Source organism: Mya arenaria, chromosome 10 (assembly GCF_026914265.1).
Source record: "Mya arenaria isolate MELC-2E11 chromosome 10, ASM2691426v1".
Lineage (NCBI taxonomy): Eukaryota > Metazoa > Mollusca > Bivalvia > Myida > Myidae > Mya > Mya arenaria.
The window spans coordinates 38,674,611-38,689,772 of NC_069131.1; the positions used below are offsets into that span (position 1 = coordinate 38,674,611).

At 35.4% G+C, this 15,162-nt stretch overlaps 1 protein-coding gene across 1 annotated transcript in view; it reads right to left on the minus strand.

Moving 5' to 3' along the window:
* LOC128206907 (amiloride-sensitive sodium channel subunit gamma-like) overlaps nucleotides 1-2,436 on the minus strand; it is a 33,491-nt gene extending 31,055 nt beyond the window's left edge. Inside the window, exon 1 of the mRNA XM_052909645.1 lies at nucleotides 2,285-2,436. Coding sequence (XP_052765605.1) covers nucleotides 2,285-2,297 — 13 coding nt within the window. The 5' untranslated portion in view covers nucleotides 2,298-2,436. The remainder of the gene's footprint in view (nucleotides 1-2,284) is intronic.
* Nucleotides 2,437-15,162: the final 12,726 nt, after the last annotated feature.

Sequence of the window (15,162 nt, forward strand, 5' to 3'; positions counted from 1 at the left end):
AATATCACTTTACCAGACTGCTATCACATACATCACAATCAATTTACATAATGTTTTTATCATACGTTTTAGTCCAGCAAACAAACTATGATTGGCAAACATAAACGAAAACACGCAATTGTTTTTATAATATTATATTTCTTAGTATCGTTTTCCTTTTAAAACTGCACTCTCACAGATTGAACCTGTTGACAACCTTTTTTATTTTTTGTCTTGGAACGAGCCAATTTTTGCGAAAATCCATGAAAACCAGTTATATAAGACTGCTGACAAAAAATTAGATCGCAGATTTTTATATTTAAGTTCAAAACTTGATGTTTTATGCATTTTTCTTAAACTGTTAATAACGGTTTAAGTCATAAAACATTAATTTTCGAACGGAAATATGAATATCTACGATCTGATTTTTTGTCAGCAATCTTATGTCATTGTTTTGCAGATATTTACGCAAAAATTTGCTCTTTCCAAGACAAAAAAATAAAAAAAAGTTACAAAAATGGTATTTCTGTGAGAGCAACAATTTAGGTAGATGCTATTTTTTTTTATTTTAGTGCAGTATCATGTTAAACTCCTTTGCCATTTATAATAGCAACATAACAAAAAGCATATGATTAAGATACAGATAAAGAAATATAAGCCTTTGCAAAATACATCATAATAATTAATGGCTGCTTTGCCACAAATCCCCCAGTTATAAAGGCCTCAAAATATCGCTACAAGTAATATTATTTTTATCAGTGCCTAAATCATATTTTACTTTTTTCGTTTTTATCCTTAAAGTCAAATGAATTAAACATGATGATGCATTAAAATAAAAAATATAAATTAGCATCAACCTATAATGTACGCCTTTAATATCGATAAAATTTAATTTGAGAAATTGTTCGGTGTTAAAACGGACCATATATCATTCGGAATAGCTCGGCCATTTTCCATCGAATGCAACCTCAGTTAAACTTAATTACTTTACTCTTGTGAATACTAATCATTTATGCAATTATGTTATTCACTTGGAATCAATTTAGACTTATAAAAGGTAATACACATTAAAGCACAGCAATTGATTAATACTATTATTTAAAATTTTACGATTTACTTCTACCGATGAACCTGCATACACCCAAGGTTGTTTTCGATGGAAAATGGCCTAGGAGTTCCGAATGACCATAATTATATAAGATCTTATTAAGAGACAGTTTCGGTGCTTTTAAATGTTAGTGTGTTTATACCACGTGATAAATTGCTTCATAAATGCTTCGTCGGAAGGCAATATTTGCTTCGAATGATGCCTTTAAACAGAGATAACTTTCCTATTTATTAACCAATTTAAATGAAACATAGCGCAGTCTACGCCGCTTACGGAGTCTCGCCTTTAGTATTTTACCAGAGTTTAATTGAGAGTTAGTTTCTTAAAACACTCAGACAAACCATTTCACAATACGGCCGTCTGACGGAGCACTGTCGAAACATTATTTTGGAAACAGGTTTGTCGAAGTGTTTGATGAACCTAATCACCTTATCAAACTCCGGTAATAAAACGAGGACATGGCTCCCTAAGCGACATAGACTGCCCTTTGTTTCATTTAAAATGGTTTAGTAAAAGAAAAGTTATATTTGATTTATGTCTTCATTTCAAGAAAAATGTTGCCTTCCGACGTAGCATATATTTGACGTAATTTATCACGTGGTATACACACATTGTAAATGCTGTTATCATAATACGCTTTAAATGACACACATACTGTATTCATCACATCTCTTAAATAGCATACAGAAATGCATTTTTACTGTCTGAGATATTCTGTTTGTATAATGCTCCGAAATGTTGACCGAAATAGGTGGCGCGCAAATGACGATCCGTACAACGATAAACAATAATTCTGTCTGAGTATGCAAATAAAAACTACTAAAATTTGAAAATTTCGATTTATTTAACAATAAAGAAAACAAATTAAATTGTCGAAAATCAACAACAACAATGATATATCTTTATTGTTAATCAGCCAAATATGGAAATTAAACAGCAATTAATGTAATGATATAACTAAATATTATAATGTAAAAACAACTTAATCTCATGAATTGAAAAAGAAAATATCATTTTTAATTAGTCCAAAACTGCAGAAAAAAAATATATTTTTAAATGATTTTAAAAAAAAATATTGCGACCCAGGAAGGACATACCGCTTTAAGTGTCAAGAAATACAAATTCCTGAACAATTTCCTTAAAAAAATAAACACAAATTAAATATCACGATCTAAAAAATAAATAACGTCCACTTACTTGGTTTACTCATTTCCAATTGTTGAATTGTTTCCAAGTACCGACCCGATATCCGAACTAGGACTTATATTAATTAATTCTTTGAATTGCAAAAAAAACACATGGTCCTATAATTAAAAATGTTCATTATCAAAAGCATTCAATTATCAAGTACATTGATTTCAATTCCCAATTCCTACCACAAATATTGGTCCACACAAAACAACGTATAGAAAGTGTTTTTTATTTGACGATCACGATTTGTGAAGATGTATTTACACGACGGACCAGCAAACATTAGAAAATAATTTCCGATAATTAGTAATGATTAATAGTTCACGATTGCCAATAGATAGTTTGTTAATTATGTTCTAGAATTCACATCGAGTTCAAAAAAAAGTTCATTAAAGGACATCTATTCATGTCACATTTCACAGCAATTGAAAAGCATTTCTCGACGGTATCAGAAGTATCATAATTTCTGAAAGGCACAAATACGGAATCTCGGAATGTTTGCCTTATATTTGTATAAAAACGCGTAATTAAACATACATCAAGAATGTCTTATTAAAGTGTGTCCGCGTGTAAGATAATATTTTCAATTGTGTCCGCGTGATAAATAATACGTCGTATATGCTACGTTGGAAGGCAACATTTTGCTTAAAATAAAGACTGAAAACAAAGATAACCTTTCTTTTTTTCATCACCATTTTAAACGAAACAAAGGGCAGTCTACGCCGCTTAAAATGCCCCGACTTCGTGTTTTACCGGGGTTTGATTAGGTGATTAGTTTCATCAAACACCTCGACAAACCTGTTTCCAAACTAAGGTTTTGACAGTCTTCATTCAAAGCAAAATATTGCCTTCCGACGTAGCATTTATGACGCAATTTATCACGTGGAATACACACACTTTTTTATTGTATGTTTGATATACATGTGTATGTATTGATTTTAAAAACGGGTGATAAATGAGAGCACCTAAATCTTTGATAGGGCACAAACATTTCTGTGATTCAAAGAAAATTACAGGATATATATATTCAATTCAATTCAATACTTTATTGCCTCCATTAGTGACGATATGTTGATAGGAAAATACATAATTATAATAATAGACAAAACACTTAAAAAAGTATTTGGAGAATAAAACATACATATATAGATAGAATGTATATAAACTATTGTTAAATGGTTATATATGAACGAAATAAAAAATCTAAGCAAAGATACAAGGTGATCAATGTGATAAATATATATATATATGCCCCAAAAATGGTTTTACTTCATGCATTATCATGAGTAACTTATTTCAATTTAACTGATCAAAAAACAGAAAATCATCGATTTTTTGGCGCCTTTTTAACTGGGGACATTGCGGCTATGTAGCTATTTATTAAAAAAAACATTTTAAAAGGTTAATACTCGTTTTAGTATGTACCGAAAATATATGCCCTATTTGGTTTTAATTATTTAAGTCAAAAGAGTTAAATATGAAAATTCATAACACTTTTTAAAAAACTGCATTTGCCTTTAAAAGAGTTTCGATAAAGAAAAGGAACAAGAAAAGTTGTTAATGAAAATTGACTAGATCAAAAGTTGACAGTTTGGCGGCGACAAAAATGTTCTGTTTAAGGACACATTTTATTTGCAGTGTTCCATAACTTTAACATCCCTGTTTTTGTTATTTCATCGGGATAACAGCAGGGAGATATTATTCTTTATTCATAAGGTTCAATTTATTGTTTAGTGACCATGGATGAGCGAATACAGAGTGTATTTTACTATAAATCAAACGTGCAGCCCACTTGCTGTTGTTTGCATACAAAATAATAGCCTTTATTATCCATGGATACATAGTTTGTTAATTAGATATGCACAATATGATCTGAAAGGAGTTGATTTATTACGCTTGGTAGTGAAAAATGACTCGAACACTTAGCAGAGTCAGAAAGATGTTATACGCTAACACTTTGAGCAGAGACCCATAGCATGAAAATGGCAATGTTTATTATTTTTTTAGGACAAAAGAAGAGAGATCAGTCGTGGTCTGTTTTATTTACAAGGTTCAATTAAGATTTAGTTTCTAAGAATGGGCGAATATAGATGGTTTAACTTCAAAGCAAACATGTGGCCCACGCTACTGTAACTTTTATTCCAATAATTTACTATCTTAGATATCTTTGTAACCCATAGAGGCACGGTTTATTAGATAAGCACAATACAATCTGGAAAACAATGAGTTGACATGTAGAAAGATCATTTCGTCCATTCTGATGTACGTCATGGTGTCTTATTTCTCTATAAATAGCACAAGCTAGAATGTGGTATACATGTATGCAGATATAGAGTCAGAATGAGTCACATTCGTAAGAACATTTCCAATTTGCTTTACAACATATTACTCATTTTAAAGCGCTTCCACATTTTTACAGTATTTTGAGCAGGTTTGTTGCAAAGGGACCAAAAAACAAATAGTATACATTTTGTATTCAAAGCTACATACATTATTCTCTTTTTCCTTACACGAGAGAGTCTAGTCTGACACTTCTGCAATTGCCATTTGTTGAGTTCGTCATATTTCTCTTTTCCATTATTCTAAAAAGTAAAAATGGTAAACATTTCGTTCTTATTGTTTTGTTAATAATTGCATGTGGTCAACCCATTAACTCTTGAAAATAACCCTTTAAAGCTGCCCTCTCACAGATTGAACGTTTTGACAACATTTTTTTTTGTCTTGGAACGAGCCAATTTTGGCGAAAATCCATGGAAACCAGTTATAAAAGACTGCTGACAAAAAATTAGATCGCAGAATTTTATATTTCAGTTCAAAAATTGATCTTTTAGGCATTTTTCTTAAACCGTTAGTAATGGTTTAGGCCATAAAACATTAATTTTCGAACGGAAATATGAAAATCTACGATCTGATTTTTTGTCAGCAATCTTATATCAATGGTTTGCAGATATTTACGCAAAAATTTGCTCTTTCGAAGTCAAAAAATAAAAAAAGGTGTAAAAACGGTAAATCTGTGAGAGGGCAGCTTTAAAGGGTTATTTTCAAGAGTTAATGGGTTGAACACATGGGTTGCAGCTTCAACACTGAGAGACTGCCCTGAATTTAATTTATCGATTATGACGCGACTGAGTACTCCGCATCAAATATAGTGTCTTTTTGTAAATTGTGTATTTATTTAATTGTTTAATGCAACTTCAAAGTTTTAAATAGCTATAACTTTAACCACCAGTGACTGGAAAAGTGTTTCAATAAATTTCACATGACTTCGATCAACAGTTTGAAAATATATTCATTCTGAGTTTTAAATTGAAATGTATTGCTCTTGTTATATCAGTCCTACTGATTATCACTATGTTTTCAAGTGTTTGTTTCTTTCATTTTTCCTATTCAAAAGGTGGAAGCTCAAGGCAGGCACCACTTTCACGTCGCTGAATTAGATCTAGTTAATGTTTTACAGTGTGTGTATACCACGTGATAAATTGCGTCATAAATGCTACGTCGGAAGGCAATATTTTGGTTTGAAAAAATACTTTAAACAAAGATAACTTCACTATTTCTTCACCATTTTAAATGAAACAGGGCGCAGTCTACGCCGCTTACGGAGCCCCACCTTCGGTCTTTTACCAGAATTTGATTGCAAGTTAAGTTTCTTATGACACTTCGACAAACCTTTTCACAACACGGCCGTCTGACGGAGCACTGTCAAAACATTATTTTGGAAACAGGTTTGTCGAAGTGTTTGATGAAACTAATGACATCGTCGAATTTCGGAAATGATACAAATGCGGGGCTCTTTAAGCGTCATAGACTGCCCTTTGTTTCATTTAAAATGGTGTTGTAAATGAAAAGTTATTTTTTATTTAAGTCTTCATTTTAAGGAAATTTTGGCCTTCCGACGTAGCATATATGACGTAATTTATCACGTGGTATACACACACTATTTTAACTCTTCAATAATAATTATTCTCGCGCGCTCCCAGTCTATCAGCTTATTACTGTCCATGTTGATTTTTTGGCGTATATGTTGTGGGCTTGTCGGCACAGGGGAGGCACGGGCCACCCTGCTTCTAGTCCCAGCTTTTCTCTAATCTGTGCACGGCAGCACCAAGCCTTTAAGGCAGAGTGCGGTGGCATGATTATGGAGGTGTTGCTTAGTGTGTTGCTTACGGTGTTTATATATAAAATTGTGAACATAAAAACATTATTTTGTGAAAATAGTTGGGATAAACGACATTAATGTTAAGAAAGATAAATATGTAGTAAATATACAAAATATTAATTGACAAAGCTGTAGTTGTTAACAAAGGGAGGAAATAAATATATGTATATATACATGTAATTATATATGTATCATTTGTCATAAAATGTACTGGTTGCCTCCCTTGCATCCGTTGAAGGGAGTTCTGTGATCATATTTTCCATTTCTATTTATATTAAACTCTAGTAGGGAGTTCCTGGAGTGTGTCGTGTTGCCTGCAAAATCTGGCAGACACAAATATTTTTCCTTGTCTGACGGCGTAGACGACGGGGTTGGGGGGGGGGGGGGGTGCACTCGACGATTGCCTCCCCAATCGTCCAAGATTCCAAGATTTCTTTTATTTCAATATAGGAGAGAAAAATAAGCCCAGAATGCGCAATTTCGGACTACAAATTATTAAAATGTTCTTGGGAGAATACCCCCAAACTACTTCCCAACCCACACTTTGAACCAAATATGTTTTTTTATTGAGGCAGGAGTGTAAGTCACGCCCCTAAGTACGCCCGTACGTTGCGTCCCCTCTGACGTCAAAATCTGGATCCGACCCTGAAATTTTCTATGGTTGTTTACGGGGTGAAGTTTATTACAATCTTACGTTTTATTACATGCCTACTCAGTGCGTAAAAGAAAAGCGCGACAGAAACTTAGTACGTAACACTATGAATTTAAACATTATTATTACTGGAAGAGGTACTGCTTAACTTCCTATCCTAAGTGCAACATTTTTTTTGTGATGAAAACATTGACTGCTGCCAAGGTTGAAGTGATTTCAGATATAATTTCCAGTCAGACAATGTAATTTTCTTAGTTCATTTTTCAAGTAATATTTTTTTCAAGATATATTTGCCTAGGAATAACGTGGTTGTTTTTATACTTTGCTTAAAATGTAGGTAAAATGTCAAATTAAAAATGATAAAAAAATATGTCATGGTTTGCATTCGCTCGAAAATATTCTATTTTTTTGTCTAACAGGACATGTGTATTTTTAAATAGACATTTTAAATCAAATAGCGTGGTAACTTAGGCCACACCAAATTAATGTTTCGTTCCTCGGATTTTCGCACAGAAAAATAATCGAGCGAGCGAGCGAAAAAAAAAACAACAATATTCTGTTAGTTTTCATAAAACCCGAAGCGAACGAAGAGCGAAAATATTTTTTTCTTATAATCAATATAAAAAAGAAAGTTTGTTCAATACAATTTCCCTTAAACCCATTTGAATGCAATCTTGAATTGAAACTCTAAAAAACATTGGGGAAATGTCCGAACACATACTATTTATTCATTCGTTTTAGTACACACATAATATGGATATACCAATTTTTAATATAATTAAAACATGTTTTAAGTATGACGATCATTCATGATAAAAATAACGCTACTTTTTGGAAAAAGTTTTAAACGAATTATAAAAATCTACCTGAATCACTTTAATATAATTTGCAACTGTATTTAGACATTCGTTAGGATTGGCGTAGAAAATTTATAATTGATTATTTTTTCAGCCTTTAAAAAGATTAATACCATAAAAAATATGGTTGGCGATTAAAATACAATAGGAGCGGGCGCACAAAAAAGTAATATTTTTTACATTTTCAAAAAAATAGGAGCGGTAAATTCGCGGAACGAAACATCAATTTGGTTTTGCCTTATATTGAAAATATCCTATTTTGAGGTGCTGGCGTCCAGGTAAATGGGAAATACACTAATTAAGCAATCGATATACCACTGGATAAGTTTCACATCACCTTGGCCTATAATTTTACGTTAAACGACAAATGCACAGAACTTGTGATGTATTTAGGTTTAAAGATGCACTCTTACTCAAAAATAAGATTTACCACAATAAATACAATTGTTTTAATATACCAGAAAGGATGAATAAATTTCGAAAATAATGGTTCTTATGAAGGATACCGAGTTTAATTTTGACAGAAAAGTGCTGAAAACACGGTATTTCTACCTTATGAGACTATAGTAGACCACAGTAAATATTTTAGCATTCACTAATCATCTAATATTTTTGCGTTTTCAGCTATTAAATACACGGTCACAATCTTGTTATCAGAAATTCATATTTTCCGTTTATTACTCAAAATTTATTTTTGTTATACATGTGTATGAATTGATTTTGAATAAGAGTGTCACTTTAACATGGAAAAAATAAACGGCTGCATGAATTAGAGGCATAGAGAAAGCAATTTGCTTTCTTCTTAATAAAGCAATTGTGTCTGTCTAAATACTTTCGATCTCATTCTGTACTTTTTTATTATCCCTGTACATGTATATGTGTTTTGTGAAATTGTTCGGGTCAAAATAAATAATGGTTAAACCAAGAATAAACGGCTCAAAATACTGTGACAATAGCGTATTGATTTAATTATCATCTGGAAAAAGAACATGTGCTACAACATTGAATTAATTTGTTAAATAAAAGCTCATTAGCAATATGTAATTTGAGAGTGTGGTCCGGTTATTTCAGAAATCGTGGCGAAATCCGCCTTGCACAGAAAACAAACACATACTGACAGAGGGCTAAAATCGCATCGGTGAGCATTGCTGAGCTGGGCGTATGAAATAGTAGTTTCTTGTGTGTTTTAAACATAATATATATATATATAATTCGATTTCTCAATGATTGTTTCAATGGTCTTTTTTAATTTCGCTGTTGGCCTTTCAATGAGTTGAATAGGTGAAAATGTGCATATAACACTTTGGGTCTTAGTCTGATTTCTTTGACAGCTTGATTCATCGGTAAATAACTTCCCCGATTTGCCCATCTCTCTACCTCAATGGTATCGAACTTCATTTACAACAAAGCCTAGATACAGGTCTCACCATTGATGAGATCTCAGTATATTTATTGCTGTTTGCAGATGACACAGCTATTTTGTCAGAGACGAGGGAGTGGTTACAAGACTCTTTAAATAATTTAATAACTTAGTGTAGCAAATGAAATTTGACGGTCAATGTGGAAAAACTAAGATAATGGTGTTTAGAAAAGGTTGGCGTATAGGTTAAAATGTAAAGTGGATTTATAATGATCAAGCTGTTGACATTGTCAATTTGTTTAATTAACCGCCTCGGTATTGTTGTTTTTTTTTCCAGTGGTTGATATTTCATGTAGGTGGCTAGCAGAGTGCTCTATGAATTCACTTAAAGGGACTGTACTCTGTATGATGAAATGGAGGGAAAAAATGTCGTAAACAAACATAAACTTTGTATCGATGTGTACAATGCATTGAAACTTACTATCTGAAGTACCACAAAGTTTACAGATAATTTATTTTCGCAGTTTTTTTTTTGGTATTTTTCCATTAATAAAGATTACTAGGTATGTCTACCTAGTGGAATTCATTCCTTATGCGTGATTGGCTAGTCGATGTTATCACGTGATATTACCAAGTTAGGTATATAGCTGAAATATTTCAACCGTTAAAGGTAAGCCTTCGTAGCACAGTGGATACAACACTGGGATGCAATTTTGGCGACCCGGATTCGAACCCGGTCTCCTACTCGATTGTTTTTTACATTTTGGTAATTTTTTTACAATTATGATATTAAAGAGTAAAACATTTTATTGAATAATTCTCCTGAGATTCGTTACAGAAAAACACTTTTTCTGGTGCCAATCTGGTGTAGAGTCCGTTTAAGGCCATGTATATATAACCGGTCCCTATTGATTTTACGTCTAATCTGTTTAATGCGTTTGTTTTGTCTGATTTGAACTACTAGTATAATTCAGACGTATTTTGCTATATTCAGACGGATGTGATGGAAAAGGTACATAGACAAATTTGCACGTGGATTCTTAACGTCAAATACTCTACAAATTTCTTGTCACTTTATGGAGAGATAGGCAGATTTCCATTATATATTGAGCGACAAAATTGTATTATTAAGTATTTTCTAACGTTATACAATATAAACAAGACAATTGTATTTGCAATGCAATTATTACAGAACAATACCGGGAACTACATGATAAACTGGGCCTTGATTATAAATAATAAATTGCAAAATTATTCATCTTGTTCTTTAATGCATGCAGTAATTAATATCCATATTTGTTTCTGTGTTTATAACGATTAGCTATATATGCTCAAGTTAAATAAACATTCTGTTCTGTTCTATACAATTATATATAATGTGGTTCTCATCGACTGTTGAAACCATGCGAATGTGGACTGGCGATACAGCTGGCATAGCAAAGCTAGTCGATGATATTTTATGTTATTTGTTATTTTATTCAAAATAGAATTGTAAAAGACGACAATGATATGTTTTAAATAAAATATTCACACTTCAACTACAATTCTTTAAATAAACGGCATTCGGTAAATGCAAATATTTTCCGATGAACGCAACATCTTCGGCTATTTTCGGATCGTGAATCAGTATAAATTGAAAATTGTTCACCTTGTTATTGTTTGTATGGTGTCAGCAGGCCGCGAAAACCTTTCATCAAAATGTTGAAAAGTGTTAATAAATTATTTGTTTAATGAATTTTTGTCATTAGCGTTTCAATTTTTACGTTTAACGTCATTTAACGTATCAACCATGAAGTATTTTTTGACAATTTTAGAAAAAAATAATGACATATTGGTGTAAATTGATGTCATTATCGAACTACTACTAATAATACTGCTGATGCGTCTGCTATTGCTACTGCTACTGCTGCTGCTGCTGCTGCTGCTGCTGCTGCTGCTGCTACTGCTACTGCTACTGCTACTGCTACTACTACTACTACTACTACTACTACTACTACTACTACTACTACTACTACTACTACTACTACTACTACTACTACTAACACTACCACGACGACGAAGACTGCTGCTACTGCTGCTGCTGCTGCTTTGTTTCCTGTGTAAAGCGGGAGTCACATGTGAGTTACAATGTGTATGGCTGTGTCAGATGTGAACCATAATGTGCGCTGCTGTGTCAGATGTGAACCACAGTGTGCGCGGCTGTGTCAGACGTGAACCACAGTGTGCGCGGCTGTGTCAGACGTGAACCACAGTGTGCGCGGCTGTGTCAGACGTGAACCACAGTGTGCGCGGCTGTTTCAGACGTGAACCACAGTGTGCGCGGCTGTGTCAGACGTGAACCACAGTGTGCGCGGCTGTGTCAGACGTGAACCACAGTGTGCGCGGCTGTGTCAGATGTGAACCACAGTGTGCGCGGCTGTGTCAGATGTGAACCACAGTGTGCGCGGCTGTGTCAGATGTGAACCACAATGTGCACGGCGTTGTCAGATGTGTACCACAATGTGCACGGCTGTGTCAGATGTTAACCACAATGTGCACGGCTATGTCAGATGTGAACCACAATGTGCACGGCTATGACAGATGTGAACCACAATGTGTACGGCTATGCCAGATGTGAACCACAATGTGTACGGCTATGTCAGGTGTGAACCACAATGTGTACGGCTATTCTAGATGTGAACCACAATGTGTAGGACGGTGTCACGTGTGAACCACAATGTGTATGACTATGTCAGATATGAACCACAATGTGTATGGCTATGTCAGATGTGAACCACAGTGTGTATGGCTGGGTCATATGTGAACCACAATGTGTATGGCTATGTCAGATGTGAACCACAGTGTATATGGCTGTGTCAGATGTGAACCACAGTGTGTATGGCTGTGTCAGATGTGAACCACAATGTATGGCTATGTCAGATATGAACCACAGTGTGTATGGCTGTGTCAGATGTGAACCACAATGTGTATGGCTGCGTCACGTGTGAACCACAATGTGTATGGCTGTGTCAGATGTGAACCACAATGTGTGTGTGTCTGTGTCAGATGTGAACCACAGTGTGCATGGCTGTGTCAGGTGTGAACCACAATGTGTATGACTGTGTCAGATGTGAACAACGATATGTTTGACTGTGTCACGTGTGAACTGCAATGTGTATGACTGTGTCACGTGTGAGCTGCAATGTGTACGGCTGTGTCAGATGTGAACCACAATGTGCATGACTATGTCACGTGTGAATCACAATGTGTATGACTGTGTCACGTGTGAACTGCAATGTGTATGGCTGTGCCACGTGTGAACTACAATGTGTACGGCTGTGTCAGATGTTAACAACAATGTGCATGACTGTGTCACGTGTGAACTGCAATGTGTACGGCTGTGTCAGATGTGAACCACAATATGCATGACTGTGTCACGTGTGAATCACAATGTGTACGGCTGTGTCAGATGTGAACCACAATGTTTATGACTGTGTCAGATGTGAACCACGATATGTTTGACTGTGTCACGTGTGAATTGCAATGTGTATGACTGTGTCACGTGTGAGCTGCAATGTGTACGGCTGTGTCAGATGTGAACCACAACGTGCATGGCTGTGTCAGGTTTGAACCACAGTGTGTATGACTGTGTCACGTGTGAACTGCAATGTGTATGGCTATGTCACGTGTGAACTGCAATGTGTACGGTTGTGTCAGATGTGAACAACAATGTGCATGACTGTGTCACGTGTGAATCACAATGTGTACGGCTGTGTCAGATGTGAACCACAATGTTTATGACTGTGTCACGTGTGAACCACACTGTGTATGGCTGTGTCAGTTGTGAATCACAATGTGTTTGATTGTGTCACGTTTGAACCACAATGAGTCTGTGTCACGTGTGAATCACAAGGTGTATGACTGTGTCATATGAGAACCACAGTGCGAATATTTCTTGCTGTTGGAACGTTGGTGGTTTTTCAGACGGCACGTCAGAGCCACAGCACGTGCATATTCATGACAAACACGAGCTCCAATCACAAATATGAGGCAGAAATTCATTCGTATTTGAAAAATGTAGTTTAACTGATGTGTAAATGATACATGTATCAAGGATTAAATCATAGTTGGTTAGTATTTCACAGCCTAAGTCCCTTTAACATATTGTATAGTAAAGCATATAGCAGCGTTTGAAAAGTCAACATTAACTGTTAGTTGAAACAGCATATTCCATGTCTGATTTTTTTAATTGTAGCCACTTTTTAAACGGTTAACGTCATTATATAACAAAAAAATAATATGCTTATCAGGGGCGGTTCTAGGTTTTGCCGTTAGAGGGGGCGTAACTTTGGGGCGTACCCTTTTGGCATGCGCCCCTCCCTGAGAAACGAATTTGTTTTTGGTTTCAATTGTTGAAAGGGGGTTGGGGGTCCTTCCCCGAAAAACATGTTAACAATTTCCTATCCGACATGTTGCATTTTGGGCGTATTTTATTACTTTTCTTCTCCTAAATTAAAATAAATACTTGGACGATTGGGGGGGGCTGGAGTGCCCCCCCACCCTGAATCCGCTAGCGCATAGAACGTCAATATGCATAGTGAGTTAATATGAATAGTGCGTTATTCACGTGGATAGGATAGATAATGATTATGTTTTTATTCAAAACCCGGTGTGAGGCAGGTGATTGACCCCCATATAATGACAATCTCCTGGTCCTCGACACAAAGTAAAATGGTTTCAGGTTTCGTTTTTCAATGGGATCGAAATTCTTCGTAAGGGATCATTTTACTAGGTATGGAGGAGTCGCAATATTATGACCCGGGAGTCGCAATATTATGACCCGGGAGTCGATATATTATGACCCGGGAGTCAATATATTATGACTCGGGAGTCGATATATTATGACCCGGGAGTCGCAATATTATGACCCAGGAGTCGATATATTATGACCCGGGAGTAGATATATTATGCCCCGGGAGTAGATATATTATGACCCGGGAGTCGATATATTATGACCCGGGAGTAGATATATTATGACCCGGGAGTCGATATATTATGACCCGGGAGTCGATATATTATGACCCGGGAGAAGATATATTATGACCCGGGAGTCGATATATTATGACCCGGGAGTCGATATATTATGACCCGGGAGAAGATATAACATGACACGGGAGTCGATATATTATAACCCAGGAGTCGATATATTATGACCCGGGAGTAGATATATTATGACCCAGGAGTAGATATATTATGACCCGGGAGTCGATATATTATGACCCGGGAGAAGATATATTATGACCCGGGAGTCGATATATTATGACCCGGGAGTCGATATATTATGACCCGGGAGAAGATATAATATGACACGGGAGTCGATATATTATGACCCGGGAGTCGATATATTATGACACGGGAGTCGATATATTATGACCCGGGAGTCGATATATTATGACCCGGGGGTCGATATATTATAACCCGGGAGTCGATATATTATGACCCGGGAGTCGATATATTATGACCCGGGAGTCGATATATTATGACCCGGGAGTCGATATATTATGACCCGGGAGTCGATATATTATGACCCGGGAGTCGATATATTATGACCCGGGAGTCGATATATTATGACCCGGGAGTCGATATATTATGACCCGGGAGTCGATATATTATGACCCGGGAGTCGATATATTATGACTCGGGAGTAGATATATTATGACCCGGGAGTCAATATATTATGACTCGGGAGTAGATATATTATGACCCGGGAGTCAATATATTATGACCCGGGAGTAGATATATTATGACCCGGGAGTCGATATATTATGACCCGGGAGTAGATATATTATGACCCGGGAGTCGATATATTATGACTCG